Source organism: Chaetodon trifascialis, chromosome 11, assembly GCF_039877785.1.
Source record: "Chaetodon trifascialis isolate fChaTrf1 chromosome 11, fChaTrf1.hap1, whole genome shotgun sequence".
Classification (NCBI taxonomy): domain Eukaryota; kingdom Metazoa; phylum Chordata; class Actinopteri; order Chaetodontiformes; family Chaetodontidae; genus Chaetodon; species Chaetodon trifascialis.
In genome coordinates, this window is record NC_092066.1 from 13847638 (window position 1) to 13870544 (window position 22907).

Here is a 22907-nt window from a genome sequence, read left to right on the forward strand (position 1 = left end):
TATGCACTTTCTTTTCTGCTTGAAGGTGGTCATAAACATATGTAGGGGCAAGATACTGTATCCTGTCTGATCTTGTCCAGTCCCATCCCATCTCAACCCGCCCTGTCCCTTGCTACACTCTGCTTCCCTACTCATGCTCCCATTTGTCGAAGTAGGCTGACCACTGTTTAAGTTAATCACATCACTAACCGAGTAATCTACTCCCCATGGCCCACTTCATTACATTTTCCCATTATTCCTCCCTCCTGTGGTCAAAATGAGTAGCTGGTCAAACTTTTCCCTGCCCATTAAAATTAGTTTGATTCATGGCAAGTGAGTGAAAGAGCACCTATTTAGTGTGGCAGTAGAGAGCAGTGTAATTCACAGGAGTTTCATCAGTCTGTTGCTACAGTGCTGTGTTCATATATGCAGTGTAGATAGCCAGCTAGCCAGTTTGGGCTTGGAGAAAGCATCATGGAGGTCAGCTGGCCTCTGTAGTAATGCGTTATTAATGCGATGTGTGGCCGCCACCTCGTCTAGCTGGAGGAAGCTATTTATGTGATTTTCTGCGAGGCTCATGTTTCTAGAGCGCTGTGCGTCTGGGGATGAGGTCAAAGCCTGGGTCGCCCATTGGCAAATGTGTGGAGCACAAAGAAAGATGGACAAGTAGGCTGAAAGCAAACAGGAATGCAGGGTGGTAGCTGTTGGACAGAGACCCTACTGTTGTCAGCATTAAGCATTTGCCCGGTTGGTATGTGAAATTTCAGCGTGTACAGTTGGTGGATCAGTCATGTAAACCTGTTTCCAAATAGCCCTGTTATTTTTCATCAAAAACCCTAATCCGCTCTTCAACTGTGTGCGAGTGGGTGTGTGTGCATGTGTGTGATTCCCGGTGCTCCATGTGTGTTTTCCTTGGCACTGGCAATAACCCACCTAGCTGTGGACACACACACACACACTCTCACCGATGACTGGATTAGGCTGCTAATCTCTCCGATCCCACAGCATGTGTGCACACGCATCCCTTGGTGCAAGCACATACACACTCATGCTGTGATTTGAGGTTTGAAACTGTGTCAGTTATGCAATGGCAATCGTTACCAGGATCCATCAGTTATGTGTGTCAGCATATCAGTGTGGTCACAGTCGTGCCATTTTGTCAAATGTGCTTCAGAAGAAAAGTAAGGAGATTTACCAGCTGTTCACATGTAATGCATCCTAAATTCCTATTTGCATACTTCTCCAAAGCTTTAGTGCCAGCAGTCTCAGACTGAAAAGTAAAAAGAGACATTTTAGTTCAACATTAATTCCTATTTTCTTTATTAATACTAACTTTAGTTAGACCATTAGTGGTCTTATTCCTTAACCTTTACTGACTCACTAATCATCCTCCAACAACGATGTGCAGTCGATGGTGACGGGACTTGATGTTGTGCTATTTATGTGATTAAAAGAAACTATCAGATGATAGGTGCTATAAATAAGAAGCTGCTTTTGTTAATGCTGAGTGTAATTATCAGATAATTCTGCTGCCCATGGTCAGAAAATGATTATATATCCCAAACTCTAACCCTTACCTAACCCTCAGGCTAACCTGTGCATGATAGTCACGGTGCAGAATGCGCAAGAGCAGATGCTTGAGACAAGTTATAGGTGTCCATAGGTCTCACAGTCTAGACAATATTTATGTACAGACAGATGCACCTATGGGCATCTGAGTCTCAAGTCCAGTCTGGCTGAGCTGTATGTACAGTTTTTGATTTGCTTGGAGGAAACCATTAATGCATTTACTCCTGTGAGGCAATAGTATTTCTTCTGCTTCTGCACCACTGTGGTAGTAGCTGTTAGAATAAAACTAAATAGAATATAGATAGTGCTTAAAGGCAAGACAGCTTCAGCAGATAACAATGAAAGAAAGAATATTCTACAATGTGGTATGCATGTCTCAGTTTTCTACCATTTCAATATGAAGTACAAAGAAACCCAGGTTTTGAATAAACCGACAGGACCAAAATTCTCCATGAACACACTGAATAGTGAAAGGCTGAATTGCCCAGCTTGAAATTGCCTATCTTACTCAGCATAACACATGCATATAACTGAACTGATGGAACTAATGCAGCATCGAGACTTGCCACAGACGTGACATTAACTGCTACAATGGCTGTGCATTATGCTGTGCGGCACCAGTGTTTATTTTTTTTGTCATCAGCCACGGACCAGAAAGAAACAAACACACTTGTGATGGTGGCATTACTGGACAAGGCCAGCATTTGGACTTCTCCTGTTTTGTCCACAGACTCCCAGACGGATGACGGAGATACTTGGGCTTTGACTCATTCTTAATTTCCTGTTGCCCTCTCCTTTCTCTGTGTTTCCCACCATCTCTAAAAGCCTCTGACTGTCAGTCTCTCCCATGCTTTATCACAATGTGCACGACCTTATTCTGCCTTCCCAGATTGCTGTTTAATAGGAGCCTTCCTCCCTGGTGAACAGTGATAAGCTAATGGTTAGGGAATTGTTCACCATTTAGTGGCCGGGTCTGTCAAAGGAAAAGGGGAAAGAAGTAACGGAGTACTCTTATGGGGTTAAAGTGAACCGTTAGTTTCCATAATTTTTCTTCCTAGATGAAAGTTTGGGTGGTGCATGCATGTGTGTAATTTTACGAGCGGCCAGATAATTGGCTTTCTACCTCTCTGCTGATTGGCCTCGCACAAGGTGGCTGATTAATGCAGAACACCTACTCTGTCGATTTAAATACATTTGAATAGATCGTTTAATTTTGAGCAGATGCGTCGTTTTGTTTCATCTCTGTGTGCCAACTGCGCAATCAGTTTAAACTCTGTCACTGATCTTCACTTGGAACCATATTTTTATTATTAGGACCACATTTTTCAAGTTTATCACGCATTCCGTGAAGTTTATTCAGCCTGCAGGAACAACTCCGAAACAATGGAGGCAGGAAATGGTGAGGACAGACTGGAATTTGCTTAATGCAAGGGTAAATTTCTAATGTATGAGGTGTGGTCTTGGGGTATATAATGACAACATGTTTTTTTTACCTGTCTCTAAGTGCAGAAAATTGGATGTGCCTTGTATTATGAGTGCAGAGAATTGAACGTCACAAGCATTGGCATTAGCTGCCCTCTCCGCTGTGGCCTTTCAGATGCTACTGTCTGAGCCTCCCACTAACGCAGCTCCTCTCCAGATTGAGCTGTCCTCCTCTGCTGATTACTCTAGTATCCTCTGGCTATGAGATTGAAAGTGTGAGAGTGTGTGTGTGTGTGTGTGTGCGTGCGTGTGTGTGTGTATGTGTGTGTGCGTGCGTGTGTGTGTGTGCGTGTGCGAGCGACGGTGTGTGTCTGAGAGAGCGATAGAGAGTGTGTAAGTGTAAAAGCAGGAGAGCCATGTCTGGTTGTTAAGGATACTTTTCCTCTATACTTTGATCGAGAGTGGCTTACTGTCGCTCTCACCCGCACAAACACACACACACACACACACACACACACACACACACACACACACACACACACACACACACACACACACACACACACACACTGCTTACTCCAGCTGACTGAGTCAAGTGGAAGAGACTGCTCTGTAACATTAGTCGACTGTTAGGTTACCCGACTGGAAACATAATGCTCTGTTACAGGTGACCTTTCCTGCTGGTGTGGCAGATGTGTGTTGAGGACTGCAAGTGTGTGTTTAAAACTGCATACGTGTGTGTGTGTGTGTGTGTGAGTCCACTCTGCAGATGTTGTGAGTTTATACTGAAAATGGACCATCTGAAGAGGTTGTTTCTGGCTGGCTGCATCTGGAAGCCTCACACCTCCTACTATCCGTGTGTGTGTTTGTGTGTGAGTATATTGTGCGTCTAAGTGTGTATTCTTGTTCTTTGCACAGATGTCCTTCAAATGGCAGGCAGCAAGCAGATTGCACTAGAGGAAATGGCCACAGGCCCTTGATACACATGCACGCTAAAACCAGTCCAGGCATTTCAATGGCCGTCCCAGGGGCTGACAGATTGCAGCTGACCCCTGATAGCACTGTATGCTCTTCCACCATCAAGCTCCTCTCTCACTCCTCCTGTCCTCCCTAATTTTTTTCTTCTCCATTTCTTTGCACTCTCGTCTTCACTTTCTCATTCAATTTATTTTCCATCTCACCGAGGCACCAATCACACAGACCTGCGCGTGCAAACATGTGCCCATCTCCACGTCCGAACTCCCTCGGTGTGTGTGGATTTTGAGTCACACCATGACCGGTGAGAGGGTGCAGAGAGATGCTCAATGTCACCTCCTCCTCTCATCTGTCCTCCACTTTGGTTTTCAAAGAGGAAAATTGTCTTTAATTGCTCCACTTTAGAGTTGGCCTGGATGAGGCACTTAAAGGACAGTCACAGAAACTTGGTTGACACATAATCAGCAGAGTGAATGGTTTCTTGTCATACACACTTTGGCTGTGAAATATAGCTGAGATCGCCAACTGGACGGGGGATGTACAGTGATTAACTCAGGCTACAACCACAGTAAATGAAGGTGAAATGCCTGCTTGTAATCGTTGAGCCAGTGCACACAGAAATCACTGGCTTTAACGGTGAAAAGGATGGCAGGATCAATCTTATCGATGGCAGCACTGTGCCTATAGACTCGCCCTAAGCTGAAATGCCGGCAGGTGCATGCTAATGGCAGCCTGAGGGACATTAAATCATTAATCCTGTACTTACATATTTGTGTTGACTGCATTGTGCAGGCTCTGTAAAACTCAGTGATGTGATGATGATGATGCAGACTTTTTACAGTAATTACACATGTAAGCTAAGACGCTTTGATGTTTAGACTAAGGGTTAGATGTATTTTAAGACATATTATTCGACTTCAGTCTATTAAAGAACAGAACAAGGACAGAGATCTTGGGATTCATGGTGCATCTTTCATATATGAAAAAGCATTTTTGCTGTTGCTGTTTGCTGCAGGTTTTCCGTGTTGGTATTGTCGTCAATATTATTGTGCTGCTCAAACTACATGGTGATAGCCTAGAAACCATCACATGAATCTTGAGTCTGTGCATCAGATTTATCATCCAAAAATGACAATGATTAAACACAATAAGTGGCCATAAATGTAAATGTAATTGTAACAGAAACAAAACAAAACAAAGTCTTTAGTGTTACACTTGTATGGAGTCTGTGTGGAGTCTGAACCCATGTGTACATGGGTTCAGAGCAAGCAAGAGGATTTCTTGTCTTCCCTCCAGCAGGGAAGAGAAAAAAGGGAAAGGAATGTCTGGGGCTGTTCCAGGGAGGCCGTTAGAGTGCTTGTCACTGCAGGACCTTTGGGTGAGAGTGAGATTCAGTTAGGTGCCTCCTCCATGGAGGGAGTAATACAGTCAGCATGGAAATGCTACAGCCTGCACAATCTATAAACACTGCTTAACACAAAGAGCAACTAGTGGCACACTAATATCAAATAACTACAGTACTGAGATGCTGGCTTCCGTAATGCAGGCTCTCGACTAGTCAATAAGAAATAATGGTACTGTTATCACCTTATTTTAACCTGTGAATCTGGCCCTCCCACTTGAGGCTGTGAAACTGCAGGCATAGAATAGGAAGCTGCATCCTCACGCCAACGTTTGTCTAATTCTTTGGGTTTTGAAAGTAAGTTTTGGAACCAAAGAAATGTGTGTGTTTGCAACAAATTTTAAATGTTTATTAAAAATCCGTACACCCAGCAAAAAAGATGTGACCTTGGATCACTGCGCTCAAGGTGTTGCCATCCTATCGGCATACTTGCTTCATCCTTTTTGATGTTTGTCTGAGCACTTTCGGCTATGTGGCAGCATCAGAGGCCTTTTTACATATTTTTCTGACAAAATATTCTGAAACTTTCATTCTTTCCAGAAATTCTTGCCAGAAATGTCTCACTGCTGTCCCGTACTCCACACTGTACAGGGTGTCCTTGTTGTGTTTTGTCATTGTGTGCTTCAGTCATTCACTGTGGATTCTTACTGTGTGTGTGTGTGTGTGTGTGTGTGTGCGTGTGTGTGTGTGTGTGTGTGTGTGTGTGTGTGTGTGTGTGTGTGTGTGTGTGTGTGTGTGTGTGTGTGTGTGTGTGTGTGTGCATGCAGGCCTGTGTCTGGAAATTGGAATAGTGAGGAGAAATCTTCAAAAGTGAAATTTTCATTGCCAGTCAAAACATTGCATCATACATGATCTGCTCTCTTCACCTGCAAATGAACATCACCCACATGAATTTTGTTTCCCTTAGGCTTCCATTGATGTGTATGATGTTACTTCTTTGTTCTGATTTCAGCTGCAGCTTGACTGCAGTTTTAACCAACTTTGACAGCCCCTGTTTAAATTCTCTCATATGTTATTTGGGTTTGTGTGTGTGTGTGTGTGTGTGTGTGTGTGTGTGTGTGCATGCGTGCGTGCGCGTATGTGTGTTTACTCCCACACCAAACTCGAGATTCCAGATCCTTTCTACTTCCCTGCATCTTCTGAGTTTGTGTGTGTGTGCGTGCGTGCACACGCGTGCACATGTTTGCAAATGCATGCATGGGCATGCCTGTCAGGAGTGCTCATTAAAATTGTATGGGAGCTGATGCTGTACTCCTGCTCCACTGCTCCCATTTCCACAGAGTTCTCCACATCTTGCCAGGTAATCAGGCGGGCGAACACGTGCAGCCCTGCCTCTGCGACTGCCAACAAGCTGGGTTTGAGGTCGTAAAAACAGCCACTGCTGCTAATTCATCCTGTCATATTCATGCTCGCTGTTGAGTATTTTATACAGCAGCAACATATGAACTATTAATTTCAGTTGTGCTGGGGGCTGATTGAATTGATGGAACTTATCAGTGCTAATGCCATGCTCATTGTCCTTTTCTTCACCCCCCCCCATTTGTTCTCCTTTCCTCTACTGTTCTTATCCCTTTGCTCCACCACCTCTCCATCCTTTCTCCTCCTCTGTTGCCACCTGTCCTCTTGCTAGGGGAGCACCTGCGCATCTGTCCCCAGGGTTACACCTGCTGTACCAGTGGCATGGAGGACAACCTGGCCACGCTGAGCCGCAGGGAGATGGAGGGACTGCTCAAAGATGCAGGCCGGGCCTTACAGACCTCCCTCACAGGACAGTACAAGGCCTTCGACGGTGAGTTTGTGTGTTCACAATAAGTGTATGAGCAGAGTAAGAGAATGAGACAAAAAATAAAAAATAAAAAATCACTCACTGCACTGCAATCCTTCAACAGTCATCAGCTCTCTGAATTTTGACATCATATACAAGGACATAGTTTTGAGTGTTTTTGCGTCAGTTTTGACTTTACATTGTCTTGTCAGCTGTAGTGTTTTTCCTACACATAAATATGCGTACACACACACACACGCACACACACACACACACACACACACACAGGAAGAAGGAGAGAAAGAGAGAGACTGACTATAAGTGAAAGAGATAAATTAAAGTAAGTTAAAGGCCTTTTATCATACAGTCTGCAGATTGATGCAGAGCATTGATCTACTGTCATGCTTCAACAGAGGATAGTAATGTCTTGCAGCGGTGTTGTCAGAATGCCAAGTTGTTTTATTTTTTAACTTTGCTGCCAAGTCTGTGAAGCCAGGCCCAGAGAAAATTTGCAATAAAATAAAACATAAAATAAAATTAATAAAAATGTCTGACTCAGGGCATCCTGATGCCGAGGGGTTAAAGATGAAGATGAAAGACAAAAGTGCCAAAAAGGAAAAATAACTCGAATAATAAAATAATATATTTTATAAATTTTAAATAACCTGAAATTTGAAATGATAATAGTTCACTTTCTTTAAAGCCTTTTTATGATCACATTGCCTCCTGAAGGGGAGCAGGGATGATTGAAAACAGGTACAAAGTGTTTTAATTTTACAGCTTCTGCTCATTCTTAGAGAACAAACTCTGATCATATGTAATTCAAGATCTTCTGTTCAACCACAGAGGATGATAAACACATTTTCAATGTATTCGCATAAATGAATTTGAAGGAGTTTGATGATATATTGTAAGTATAACATGCAACGTAACAGATTCTGGGAGGATTATAGTAGTGTAGTTATTGAAGATAAGGTCAAGTCACATGTTCCTTGTGTAACATTGACATCATACCTATACTTACCTATTTCATGTAGGGATTTGATACTATTTGAATTCCTCCAACTGAATCAAATAAGGCACCAATTCCAACTCCTGCAGTGAAATCTTGCGTGGCTTTGTGATTGCTGTGTTGTTGCAACATGCACTACAACAAGTGTGAAGCACCAAATCTACTCTGCACCAAACAAAATATTGTTTAAGTTTTTGATCATATGACATAAAATTGGGAGTTAATTGCAGTGCTGCGAGTTTGAGAGAAGAAATGAGAGACAGACGGGGAGAGAAAGAGAGAGGGATTTTCAATCTTAGAACAGTGGCGCAGCAAGGCAATTATTTGTGTCTAATGGCCTGCTCCAGTTAATAGAAGGGTGTCTCTGTGCTCCACTTGTTCCCCCTGGCCAGTTGGTGACAATGGATCTGTCAGTGAGGGCTCTGAGCTTGGCTAGTTAGCCTGACCTTTTCAAATCACAGTGATTAGTGGCTGAGTGACATTTCTTTACTCTTCTTCTATCGTTCTCATGATCCCTCCTTTTCACTCTGGAGGTTGTTACTGTGCCAAAGGGATACAGTCACCCTGCCAAGTACACACACCCACACACACACACACACACACACACACACACACACACACACACATAAACAAACCTATCCAGGACATACAAATATTCTCAAGTTAAGCTAAGTCAATTTTATTTATATAGCTCAATATCACAAATCCCTCAAATGCCTCAAGGCGCTTCACAATCTGTGCAGTATACACAATTCTCTGTCCTGAGCTCCTCGACCCGACAACTCCCCAAATAAAACTCTCCAAGCTAGTTCACATCATTCAACAGTTCTTGAACTTTCCCATTCTTCAGGAAAACACCTCATTTAGCACAGCGTGCCAGTAAACAGCATAGACTACAGACACACACATTCAAGCAGCACTCAACCACTAAACACTCTAAACACTCTAATGATGTGCACCGAAAACTTGTGGATAAATACACACAGACAAACGTCATGAGTGTGGCGACTCGTGTTGCCTTGCAATGAAGTCATTTGGAGATTGTTTTTGTTCCTCTATGCTTGCCATATGTGTTACACTTACAAATTTCGGATAGCTGATGTTTTGCTTTGGAACAGAAAATTTAATCAGACTGCTGCCCTCGAGTCTAGTCACACCTGTACATGTTCTCCTCTTGCTGCTCCTCTCCAAAGCGCCCTACTCCCAAATTTATGTGTTTTTTTCCCCCTGTTTCTCACGTCCCCTTATCTCACCCCGATGAGCATCAGATGGGGACGGCAGAGCTGACAGAGGGAAGAGAGAAGTATATGTGCGTTGGGACCTTGAGGTCTAAAAACCATCTGTTGTTGAATGCATCCTCTGAAGACGAGAGCTGAGAGATAGACTGGGGTTAATTGAACCATAATATGTTACATTTGCTGCCGCATGATCAGTGCAATTTGGCAGGATCCAGCCATTCTTACTAAATACATCCTGTTGTTATCCTTAGCTGTTGAAAAGTACAGCGTAAGATGAGGTACTCCTGTTTCAGGATTTGCCTTGAGCATTTACAACTCGATTTGGCTTGGATCTTGGTTCTTTACAGGCTTAGACACAAAATATTGAGTAAGGTTGATGCTTATGATTAAATAGGTGAGGATAAGCTGATTCAAGCATGTCCAGAGCAAAATTCTTTCTTTATATGGCTTCAGGAAAGTGCATATAGTGACATTGCACCATGCTGCCATCCCTGCACATCTGGCTGTGTTTAGCAGGGTGTGGGCTAGCTAGCGCCATGTGGCTAAGTGTAGGGTGTTACTGTTCCAGCCCAGGCAGGCTAGGCCTTTTTAAGCCAGGGACTTTGGAAGAAGCCCCAACCAAGCCACAGATTAGAGGACCAGCGTACTCACATACAGCTGGATCTGGGCCTTTGAGTGTGCACACTGAGCATGCAGTAGTGTGTTTATATGCATGTGCTTGTAAGTTTGTAATTTTGTGTGTGTCGCTGTGTGAGTGAGTGAAAATGCTCTTTGTATACAGTATGTGTGTATGCATCTTGCACTTTGGTGTCATTCAAATTGTGTACAGAGGTACAAACTAAATAAAACATTACGTTAAACAAAGATGCAGCGTAAAATGCTGAGGAGGAAAGAAAGAGGGTGAAGGAGAGGACAGAGAAAATGAGACAGATGGAATAATAACAGATACAGAGAAAAGGGAGGACGTACCATCAGAGCAAGGACAAGGGTACGAGATAAACAGGTGGAAATGGAGAGTGGCAGCCAGAAAGAGTGAGAAAGAGAAAGAGAGATGGTGTTACTTATGGAAGTGAGAAGTGAAAGGTCAGGAAGGACGCAGAGAGTGATGGCACCGAAGGGAGCTGCGTGTTAGATGGCAACCAGGTGTGTTACACAGACGGAAGCCTTAAACCTGGCAGGTGGTGTTTGCCCTAATGGTGCCTTCCATGGCATCTGGATTCATTGTGTGTGTGTGTTCACTTGTACTGCTGCTTACATACAGCTTCATGCAAAAGCATTCTTTTTACTTTGTAGAAAGCAATCTCTGCTTTGACTTAATACGAAATATGTAATTTATGTGATAACAAGATCAAAAAGAAAGACAAAATTCACACCTGTTAGGTTTGAGAGTCAAATTAAAAGAGCTTGTTTGCACAGTATGTACAGCAACACCGGGCTTGTGTCAATGGCTTCATTAGAAAAAAAGGTCAAATAGTGACAGAGCTTTTTTATCTGGCCAAAAATGGTCTAGCTGTATCTGCCTTTTTGATGTTCTCCATCCTTTAATGGTAAGAAACATGTGAATGATCCCGTCTTTTAATTGCGTTTGGCTATGGCAGCATGACTTCAAGTAGGGCTGAAACGATTAATCAGCTGACTGCAACTAGTTTGAAGCTATTCTCATCGTTTAAATCTTAAGAAAAAGCCAACATTCTCTGGTTTCAGCTCCTCAAATATGAGCATTTGCTGCTTCTTTGTCTTTTATGACAGTAAGCGGACTCTCTTTCAGTTTGGGAGTGTTGATGTAATAAAACAAAACTTGGGGTCTTGGGTACATTTTAAATATGAAATGATTTAATAAGCCTATTTCAGAGACTTTAATATGTAGATTCAGAGAGTGCAAGTCAAAGAAACAGATTTTGTTGTGATCTTAACCCAGGTCTTGCATCATCAACATACTCAGACTACATACACATCTATGCACTGGCACACAGTATTTGTGAGCAGCCAAATGCTTATTGGCCAGTGTGTTCCAGCCCATTTCAGTTCAAGGCAGATCAGTGGTCATAGAGCTTAATCTGATTTGAAGAGTACTGGCTGGCTGATTTTCTTATGGGTACACTCATTTCTAGATGACCAAGCAGGACCCGCTTATTTATTCATTTAAGTAGAGCTCTGAACATCTCCCAGCTGGCCCGTTAAGTAATGCCATCTCGTCCCGTGGAGATAGACTGAGGCAGAGCAATCCACGAGAACGACATCAAGCATACTCAACTGTATCCCATCAGATTTAGCAAACAGGCCCTAAACTTGGATCAGAGGACAAGTCTGTATCGTCATCATCGGATAGCAGGCGGCACCCTGCTTTATTTCTTTGCAGCAAACAGTGTAGCAGCTTATTGGGATTTGTAACTTGCAAATGAAAAGGCTTACAGGTCAAAACTAAACATTTTGGTATATGATAATAAACCAGTGTAGTTGATCTGCTGTACATTGAAGGCTACATATGGGATGGACAAAATATTAGTAGAAACACCTCCTAGTATAGTGCAATACATTTCAACAGCACCAGAAACTACAGTTTAAGATTGAATCAAGGGCTTTCTAAAAAATTTAAGTAAAAACTAAAGCCTTTACCTCATTGGTTTTACTTATGTGTACCTAATAAACTGGCCACTGATTGTTTTCAGGCAAATCTGGCCCAGTGTTTTTTCCTTTTCATCTCCAAATCAGTAAAACCCATGCTTACAGGGAATGGACACCGGTGACACATTCTACGTCTGTGTTACAATATTCCGACAATTAGGCAACAGATTTGATTCACTCCCACCTCCCGCCGCCCACCTTCTAATTTCCAGCTTTCAGGGTCACCTCTGATGATGTCATGAAAGACAAGGACATCTGCTCCCATTGTGGGCCTTGATTGGCTCATTTTATCTGCATGCAAATCACGTCGTTGGGGACCAGGAGTACACTGGCCTAATTATGCCAAACACATTACTCACTTGGAGCTATGGCGCCTTGGAAGGAAGAAATGAAACAGAGAGAAAGCAAGATAGAGAGGAAAAGAAAGAATGTGGTGTTAGCAAGGATGGTATTCAGGCAAGCAGTGGAAAGTAAGATGAGATAGAGGGAAAAAAGAGACCAAATGATAGTGAGGGTAAGGAATGGCATGGAGTTTGGGAGGAAACAAGCGAGGGAAAAAGCTGAAAAAGAGAACCAGATGGATAGAAAAAGAAGCAGGCATGGGTAAATCGTGCATAATGCTAGCCAGGCAAAGTCACAAGAGAGAAAGTGGAATAAAGACTTCCACAGAGAGCCTGTTGATAAATGACATGCATTCTGTGATGTGTTGGCTTGTTTGATATAAGAGACCTTTTAATAGCTTCTAAATGCTGGCTAAGGGGCCTGCAGTGCTCCTGGGGCACAGTATGTGTGTGATAAGTGTTGCTATTGATGGAGAGTCAGACTGACACATAAACAGCCTAATGGCTCCCATATCATCATTTGTGCATTCAGTGCACCCAGGACTGCAGTGTTTGTTTATGCCTGTTGTGTTTATTTTTTCATTGTCCTTGCACAGGTGGGGAGATAACAAAGGAAAAAGCTGAGGATCATGGGTACTAAAAAGCAGCGATCACAAAACCATATGGTGCCTGCTGAAGAGGGTGGGGTACAGAGCGGAGGCTAGCCTTACAGCTCTGTGTCTCTCAGTCTGCCTTTCTTTTCTGTCCTCTTTGAAGATCATTGACGTTACCTCAGACACAGAGTTTGTTTAGGGTCTGTAACAGGATGTCTCAGAACCTCATTGATATATTTCAGTAAAATTGAGGAGGAAAGTATTTGGGCTCTGGGTCAAGGTTCAGTTCATTTGTCTTGTGTTTGTTATGTAAATTAGACCATCATAATTATCATTTATGAAACACTTAACATTTTGGATGATCATTTTCTAACCAGGAGGAATATGATAGAAGTATGAGCACATCTGTTTGAGCCATATCACTTTCAGCCCAAAAAATATTTCTGCAATTTTTTCACCAATTCTACAGATTTCATGCATGACCCAGTGGCTCTTGAATGCATCATGCAATTTTAACTAAATGCAGATGACAAATGAGCGGTCATGAAAAAAATGTGATGTCAACAGCAACATGATCTGAAGTTACACAGCATAGCTCAGTCATCCTGAGTCACGTCAAAGTTGCACAGTTCACCTAATATTCCCAGACAGGATTTGAATATTCTCCAGAATTCATGGCAGCCATTATACAATCAACGTGATTGTGTGTTCTGATGCAGATCAGATCCAGATGCAGCGAAAAATGTTCTATTATTGAAATAACAAATTGAGAGCAGTGTGCAGCCCTGGCAGGGGTACAGTATGTGCTCTCTGTGTTCTTTCTGGTTTTATTTTTAATGCGCCAATGCCACCTGATTTCCCCCTCCTCTCCTCTTAGCATATGCCTCATCCTTGGCTCGCTGTCTGTGCCTCTCTCCTCCCTGCCAAAGAACCGTCCAGCTAATATGATCATTCGGCACTTGTCAAATGGACAAATAGAATTAAGGCTGTCAGATATGAAAGAGATATACAATTGCTGCTTTTGCAGCCCTGTTTTTTTCTCTCTTACTCCCTTTCATTCTTTCACTGATCCTCCTTTTCTGTCCAATTCTCCCATGTCAGTGTCTGATGCACTGCCAAAACTCAGTTCATCTGTCATGTTTCTCAGCTAGTTTTCTATTTATTGCCCATAACTGTATGCGAGGAAGCACATGAACCTACAGTATGCTTAGCATTCATGTCAACATCAGTATCTACTTTCATATTTCTTCGATTTCATTCTGTGGGTATGTCTCCTGCAAAAAACAAATTCAAAAATCAAGCTTTTCCCAGAATTTGGATTGTATATTTTGCAAAGTTTTTTCGTCCTCCATCATGGTCCCGAGTGCTTTGAAACATTTCCTGCACATGCAAGACAATGTTAACTGCCAGTTGGAGGGAACAAGCAACAAAATGAGTTTTCACAAGACACCGGAGAGTTTGGTGAGAACAGACACGTCGTTAAAGATTCAGTAATTTCTTGTCAGCCTGTGATTGCTTAATCACCGACCAGTTTTAGATGAGATTCTTCAATCAGCTGGTGTGAGTTGCAACTTCATTAAACAGTGGCAAATGGTGCCAGACCTGCTAAGCTCCCTGTATGGGAAAACTGATTCAGGATTAGTCTGGAATGAGCAGCGCAAGCCTCGATCAGTTAATACCTTCTTGTGAGAAAGTGACTCGGGATCATTCTGAGCCCTCGGTGAGAGTGATTGGCAGTTGGAGGGACATCAATGGTACCCTTTGTGTCCTGCAGAATATCTTGTCAATAACACAACTTGACACAGGAGACAGTGAGGAGGAGGAGGGCTGAAGATAGAGAGACACCAGAGAGACAAGCAGAGAAGGAGGGCACATGGAGGTAGAGGCTACTCGTCGGCTTTAAAGCAGCGTATTGATTGATAAAAGACCAAGGGACTGTACTGTTGAAGAGGGTGAAGAGAGTGAAATACTTTAAAACAGAATTTTATGGTGAACGAGGGTTTGTGTGCACTTCGTGTGTGCGTGTGTTAAATCAGGTAAGAAGCAGTGGGATAAGAGAACCTAGGAATAGAGTTAAAATAAGCCTCTAACATGTCAAGGTGGCCTGGATGTGAAGCTCAGAGTGATTACAAATGAAATCATTAACTCCCCTCTCACTGCAGGAAGAAAGTCATTAAGGCACACATGCTTCACTTAGCTTGTTCTAAGTGTGAGTGTGTGTATGTGTGTGTGAGAGAGAAATGAAAGAATGAAAGGCAGCATGTGCTGGAGGTAGGGTGTGGTGACAGAGATCTTCCTAATCTACTGCCACATTAAAGAAAAAATGTTGCTGTTAATTATGAGAGTGTGCAGTCACTGTGGTCTGTCTCTGCAGTGCAGCTCGGCAAACTGTTGAAATATTGTCACAATGTCAAAAAGGATATTTTCTAATATATGCAAAATCACGCATAAAGCAGCCAAGCTGGTGTTCAAAATGGTGAACTGTGCTCCACTGTTTTGTATTACATCCGTTTAAACTCAGTAGCTCATTTTGCTCGTTTATTTGCTTGACGCTTTTCATTTGAACAACAGACATTTATGGAGGGATGCTATGATTAGATCATATAATCACAATATGATTGCACTTAAACTTGATACACAACACTGTTGAATTATAGCCTGCTGTTAACTGTTAAAAGTATAATCAGTCTTGTTATGAAGGGTGTCATATGCTGCACAGATTGTAAATCCTTTTGAGGCAGATTTATGATTTGTGTTCCTAGTTATCAATACATGCTAAAATGTGACAAAATGTTTCACTGTATACCAATTCAATTTTTTTTTCAAAAACAAAACAAAACAAAACAAAACAAAACAAAACAAAACAAAACAACATCTTTATTAATCTGCACCCTTGCAATCAGGTATATCTTGAATACTGTATATATACCATTTATTTTTTAATGCTTTGATCAAGTGTATCAATCACATGGCATTTAATTTAATCTGGTGCAACTCTAAATGACTGGGATTTTCAGGGCAAGAAGCAGTAGCATGCATCATTGACTAGAGAAAGAGCAATTACAGGGCCCCCATGACTACGACACTGAAAATAAGTAAAACCGCCCAATTATCCCAACTGTACTTTGTCCCCTTTTTGTCCCCTCCACACCCAATGTGCTGGGATAAAGCAATTAAGCGCCTCCTCCCATCACTCCTTCCTTGCATAGCAGACGCTGGGGGCGAGAAGGTGGAGGTTAGGCTTTGAGGGATGAGGCAGAGAGTCAAAGGAAGGAGGGGTGAAGGAAGGGATGAGCCTGTGGCCCCCCGCATCATGGAGGCACAAACAGATGAAGAATGAGAAAGGTCATCTCCACACACACACACACAGGGGTTTTGAGTCATACTAATGATGATCATTATTCACTTGGGCTGAAGGGCAGAGGAGAGCTGGACAGTGTGATGCCATTTACCAAGATCTGCCCTCCACATGTGGCGATCCCAGAGCACTTAAAAACAAACCCCAACCACATTAGGACTGTAAACACAAATAATTCATTAAATGGAGAAAACAAATTCACTTCATCACCTGAATGAAACTATTTCTGCTGGAACCCATTTCGCTTATGCCAGACTTCAGGCATTTTTACAGTATGGCTGACAGTACGCAGCAGGGATGAATTCTAATGGGGATTAAAAGCAAAGCTGCACCTGTCACAGCCGCTCCCCGTCTGTCTGTCTGCCTGCCACTGTGTACCCTGGATGTGTGTGTGTGTTTGTGTGACCGTCCGTGATCCTCGTGTGTCTGTGTGTACGTGCGAATGTGCTGTCACTTTGAAGTTGGTGTCACCGCGTACACGTGTGTGCATGTGCTCTTTCTGCTGACTCCTGGAAGTACGTGATTGTGCGTTGGCTCGCACGAATGCGTGTGCGCGTGTGAGTGACATCGATGCAGCTCTCCTGGTACTTTGAGGCTGGCCCAGAGCTGTGTTTCCAAATAGTTTGAGTGACAGGAGGTCAGGGAACAGGGGAATGATGTGTCATCCAGCCACAAAGTCTCCCTACAAAACAAGTGCAGGACATACGGCTGCGGCGTGTCAGAAGCAGACATCTCACAGAGTGTTATAATCTAAGAAATGATTTACATCACTCACAAAGACATAGGCTACACACCATTCATTATGTTGCCATTTGTCCTGTGCTGTCACGAGGGGCTGACTAGAAAGGTTTTCTCTATCTTGTTGAAAACATTAACATCAACCTCTCCTGCCCTCAGAAAATGGACTTTTTTTCCTTGAACCACATTCATGTATAAAGAAAAAAATCACACATAATCATTTGAACCTGGTCCCCCATTATTCTTTTCATCGGGCTTAAAACCAAATGATTACATGGCTTGGTTTGTTTATTTAGAACTGCCACTAATCATTAAAATACAATCTTAAACTTGAAAAATGAAAAATTGTATTTGCCTATATGAAACCAATGAGGAAGAGAAGGCACAGATAAAGCAATTTTTTATCTTATGCTTGGAGATATCATTCCCCTTAGAAGCAAGTGTGCATCAAAAAGCATGTGACACATAACTCCACTTGACATTATTCTGAGGGAAACGTCAAAGGACAATTGGTCGTGGCACCGAACAAGACTGTGGTTGTAGGACAAGGACCGTGACCCTGATGTCTCGGGGTATAGAGCTTTCCATACCAAAACAAAGTTCGACTTAGGTGCATTTTTCAGAAATGCTATAAGCCTTTAGAAGTACTCACCAAGCACAGAATCGCCGTTAACTGCAGCAAAAGCAAGAATATGAAATAATGTATGTCTCAGAGTGGTTGTCTGGAATACAAAATAAGCCTTCACAGGGGCTAACATTCAGCGTTAAATGCATCTCTTCAAATCAACGACTCCGATGAGAGTAGAGCTTTTAGCTGGGAGTCTGTGAAAATGCCAGAAGAAAGCAGCAAACAACAGCAGCGGCGGAGCAGGCCGGCTGGTGTTTATTAATGAGCGGGAAAGCAGAACAGAAATACAGTATCCAACAAGGCCAGTGCGTAGATAATGCCACACAGACGGGTCACGATGAGCTTAGCATATTAACATGTTATGTAACTCAGAGTGCTGCTATTGTCTTCGGGCCCTGCGCATGTGGGCGTTGGAGTTTTGCTACTGTGTAACTTGGCTTGGTTTTTCCATATGTTGTTGTCAGGGAAACTGTTAGAAGACGAGGTGTGTTTGTATTTTGTTTAAATATGCAGGAGTGTGGTGTTTGGTGGATTTCTTGCATGTGTTCGGGGAATAAGCTCACTCCAGGCGGGGTGTCCCCTGTGGAGGCCGCAACCTCCCCTTTTCCCGTCTCAACTCGATCTGGGGTGGTGGCAAGCAGAGATAAGACACCTACAAAGTAAACACCGCTCCAGACAACAGCTTCCCAGCTCCCTGCCACGCAACCACACACACACACACATGCACAAGGTTTGAACCCACTGTTGACGTGGAGATGCTGAGCAGAAGCTGGCTTGAATGGATTGATGGCCTGGGCGTGCTGTTGTTCTTATTGCTGGATTTTCTGCCAGCAGAACGGGGGTCTCATTTATAAACGTTGTTTACACACAAAAGGGATGTAAAAATCTTTTCGCCTTTGGCCACAGAAAAGCTGGAATTCACAAAAAACAAACTTCGAATGTATGCGCTGTGATCAAAACTCACCTGTGACCCACAAACAACAGCACAGTGAGTTTTAGCTACACCAGTCCAATCGAATGCAATCCAATACCTTGCAGTAAATAACACTCCTCAAGCTAAAATATTCCACTTTTGTACTCCTTGAGTCGATTATTGAGGCTGTAGTTATTATATAAATGAGTGTGGAATATCCTGTTTAATACATGCATGTAAATGGGTGGATGGAGTGTTACAACATGTGTGTAGGCTTTAGATTTGCGGTACGCTTCTCCTGTTTCCACTTGCTCTTTTGCGTTTGTGCTTGTCTCAATCAGACTTCAACATTCTCCTATTTTTTTTCTCCAAAACTGACAGCCTGTTTACCTGTCTGTCTGCCTGACTGCCTGCCTCTGCCTGTACCCTATATCTGTAAATCTTCACTTGGAGCATATATCTCCCACTGAAGCACTGTCAATTCTCTGACATCCCCTAAAGGGACACTCTCACATACAGTACTTCAACTTTAGTTCACCGACAGTATGAGGCAGTGTTAGTATGCAGCACGAAGACATAAGAATAAGATTTTGGAATTGTAAAAATAATGAATTTTCCCGCATTTATATTTACATTGAGCTGCACACACTACATGTCCAGTGGGTGAGGATGATAATGTCGTGATACAGGGGAAAAGAAATGGCACAGAATGTAAATGTGAGTCACTTCCTGCTGCTGTTTTTGAACCATTAACTTTTTTGTTTTCAGGTTACTTCCTGGAGTTGCTGAACCGCTCTGCGATTAGTCTACAAGAGACTTTCACTCAAACTTGGGGCTCCCTATACTCCCAGAATTCCCAGGTCTTCTCTGACCTGTACACAGATTTGAGGCACTACTACCGAGGCTCCAATGTCAACCTGGAAGAGGTGCTCAATGAATTCTGGGCCAGGCTGCTGGAGAAGCTCTTCTACCAGACGAACAAACAATATTTCATAGGTACATGTGACTTTTTTCAAAACCTAATTTAATGATGCATTATGAACTCGGGTCTATTACTTGAGAGCTTCTTTCACGGTAGTGATACACAGTATATGTATAAGATCAAAGAAATTTGAATGATTGTGTATGCCAATTGCAGGTGAAGACTACCTGGAGTGTGTGTCTAAGCAGATAGACACACTCCGGCCCTTCGGAGAGACACCCCGTACGATGAAGATGATGGTCACACGCACATTTGTGGCAGCACGTTCCTTTGTTCAGGGGCTGGTGGTCAGTGGGGAGGTGGTGCGCAAGGTGTCCCAGGTAAAACCTCTCTTTCCACCAAGTGCTTGTGTTCTCTCTTATTTCCTCCCTTTTTATTTTGCATGGGACCCCCTCCATCCAGTAACTCTAAAGTCTCTTTCCCTTAAAATTATAGTCCTGTTTTCCTACTTCCCATACTGGTCGGTTTTATTATTTTTGATGGAAGCGACTAACTGCCTCACATATCTTGTTACTGAGCTCTAATCTGCCACAAAGCTAATATTCTCTGCTCCCCCCACATGCTCATTGGTATTCCTGTGTTAAGGGGTCTGTATTCATCTCTCCTTAGTGATCACTATTCCTCCTCCTTGATGTGAACACCTAAACACACACATACACACACAGGCTTGTTTTTACCAGTCCGTGCACATAGTGTAAAGCAGCGGCAGATCAATGTTGGTGGAAACGAGAGGCTCCATAAAGTATGGCCTGCGGCTCAGACAATCAGCCCCTGCAACAACAGTTAATGTCAACTCCATGCTGAAAAATGTCTCCCGAGGCCGCTGGGAGGGTTAATATCTCCCAAGAGAAATGGTCCCCTCTGTGTATAAGACAAGAGTAAGGTTAAGATCAGAGCAAGACCAGGAAATCATTTCAGCTCCTGAGAGGGAGGTGGCCAATATTGACGGACCAGTGAAAAATATCTCCCGTCAGATACTGTTGAAGGAGTGTTGAGAGCCATGGCCCCATGAGAAATATACGCATCCTTTAAGAAAACAGATGCTGTACCAGAGATGAATATTATGATTCTTTCCTGCAATGAAAAATTACAAGGTCAGGCTATATGTAAACATGAAAAGACGAAGAGCGAGAGAAAATAAAAAGTCCAGTAGCATGACAAAATGGGTTGCGTTCCTGCTATGTGACTGCAAGGCCACACATTTGGGTGCATGTCAAAGAAGGAATCTATATGATCCTTTTCCCTTTCAGTCTGATTTATGTGTTCTGGCAAGCACTGTGAGCAGCACATACTGCTTGCTAGCATCAGAGTTAGACAGCCTGGCCTAACCTATCTCTCTCTCTCTGCCTCTCTTTGCCCCAGAAACTAGGTGTAGCATCTCACACCTACACAATGGGACCCGAGGATGTCTCAATTAAGTACCTGCATGCAACAAAGCCAACACATCGCCAGCCACAGGGGAGTAAAATCAGGAATAATCATGAGCACAGCTAGTCTAGCTTAGCAGGCAGCTAGTGAATAACAAGACACAGACAGTGACAACTGAAACTGGAGCTGAGGGAATTGTGCAACTAGTCTAACAGAGCTAGAGACATGACAGTTACTGTTTAGCTCAGACTCAAGCAAGCGAACAGGGGAGTAAGGATCAGAATTAGCATGCTATGCTGAAATTTCTGATCGTGATTTATGTCACATGAGAGCATCCCTGGACCAGCCAGAGCAGCTTACGACCCCTGCAGTGTTCTACCAGTGAGATGATAAACTGATAAGCATCACTCTTAGTGCATAAGGGTACAGAAAGACATCCGCACCTCATCATTCCACCATTCCCCTCCAACGGTGATGCACATTTCCCCCATGTGGTTACTTCTTAATGTGCATGTCCCATCTGATGCCATTTTGCTGGTTCTGAAGGACAGTGAGAGATATGTTCATTAAACAAAGCTGGCCCAGGGAAAATGGGTAAATAATTAGCACAGCTTTTACAAAATTACAGCGCGAATGCCAGGGCACTGGAGCCGCTGCCACTCTGAATGAGGTCATGGATTGCCTTCTGCCCTATTTACACACACTCATCACAAGACTTAAGAGGGATGGCAAGGGCACATTGTATTGCGAGGACAGTAACTATGGACACACTTAGTCAATCTCTGTAAAAGGGAATTTCCAAACTAGGTCCACTGCACTGTGGGAGGAGAGGGGGTTTCTGATTACTGTTTGAGTCATCAAAGTTTGGTAAAATCAGACTGAAAGAAGTTCAGACTTCTACCAACTGTTCAATTTCATATCCATAATTTGTATATCACTGTCTTGTCACTGTCCCCAGCACAGAATCAGCACTGTGCTGTACTTATGCAGATTGGAACAGCACTGTGCTGTGATGGGAACAAATGAGACAGTGAGAGGAAGATAAAAAAGACTGTGACAAACTCCAGCATCCTCCCTCATCCCTGTCTTATTCACTCAATCCTTTATTCTTCCTCCTTCCCTAGTAAATTGTACTCCAACATTTCTGTTGACATTTCCCAGAGCTGTGCCCTGCGCTGTCCTCTGTCTCCTTTTAGTGTAAATAGCTTGGTATACTAATTTGGATCTTAGCTTTCCCCTCCTTTCCCCTGTAATTCTATCTTCGATTGATTGGGCCCTAATGAGACAACCGCTCTTATTTATAGCTATGTATTGCCACTTAAAGGGCCCACTGACTGAAGATGTTCACCACATGCTGCTCAGGGAGACATTACACTGCTCGAGTATAAAGGTGGAGAGAATAAAATGAAATTCTCTGTATGTACATGTCGGTGTTTGCAACCAATGTAGAGGAAACATTGCATGAATCCCTGCAATTTTTTGGCTGGATTAGCTATGAAAAATAGGACCTGTAGTAAAAGGTGATGAAAGAGTATCTAAAAAGGAGGCTGAGAGCACAAAAAAGCAGAGCAGAGAGACGGAGATGCATGGAAAAGCTGAATAATTTGAGAGATGCTTTTTTATGACAGAAAAAGAGATCTCAGTGGTGAGATGCAGCCTTTCCTGCTGGTTAAGTATTAATTCCTCCCTTGCTTTCGCTCCGGGCTGCACCAGTTGCTGTGTCCTTAACTTTTTCCGGACTGTTTTATTCCCTCGGGTGGGGGAGTGGAGGAAGTAGGCCACGCGCCACATAGCTCACTCTGGAGGCAAGGAGTCTGGATTGGCTCGCTCTATAACACAAGGGGGGAGAGGTCGCTCATATATCCTAACTAATTTCAGAGGAAAGACAGGCAGAGAGACGGCGAGAGAGACAGAAGAGTCTCCGGCTCGACTGCTGTGGGCAATGTAGAAGGCACTGACAGGTATGGGAAGCATGCTGCGAAGGTGAAGCAAGGACAAG

The 22907-nt window shown here is 43.1% G+C and overlaps 1 protein-coding gene across 1 annotated transcript in view; it reads left to right on the forward strand.

Moving 5' to 3' along the window:
• Positions 1-22907, forward strand: part of gpc1b (glypican 1b) — a 64713-nt gene that overhangs the window by 30327 nt on the left and 11479 nt on the right. Inside the window, exons 3-5 of the mRNA XM_070973587.1 lie at positions 6978-7136; positions 19327-19554; positions 19697-19860. Of these exons, the coding sequence (XP_070829688.1) occupies positions 6978-7136; positions 19327-19554; positions 19697-19860 (551 nt within the window). The remainder of the gene's footprint in view (positions 1-6977; positions 7137-19326; positions 19555-19696; positions 19861-22907) is intronic.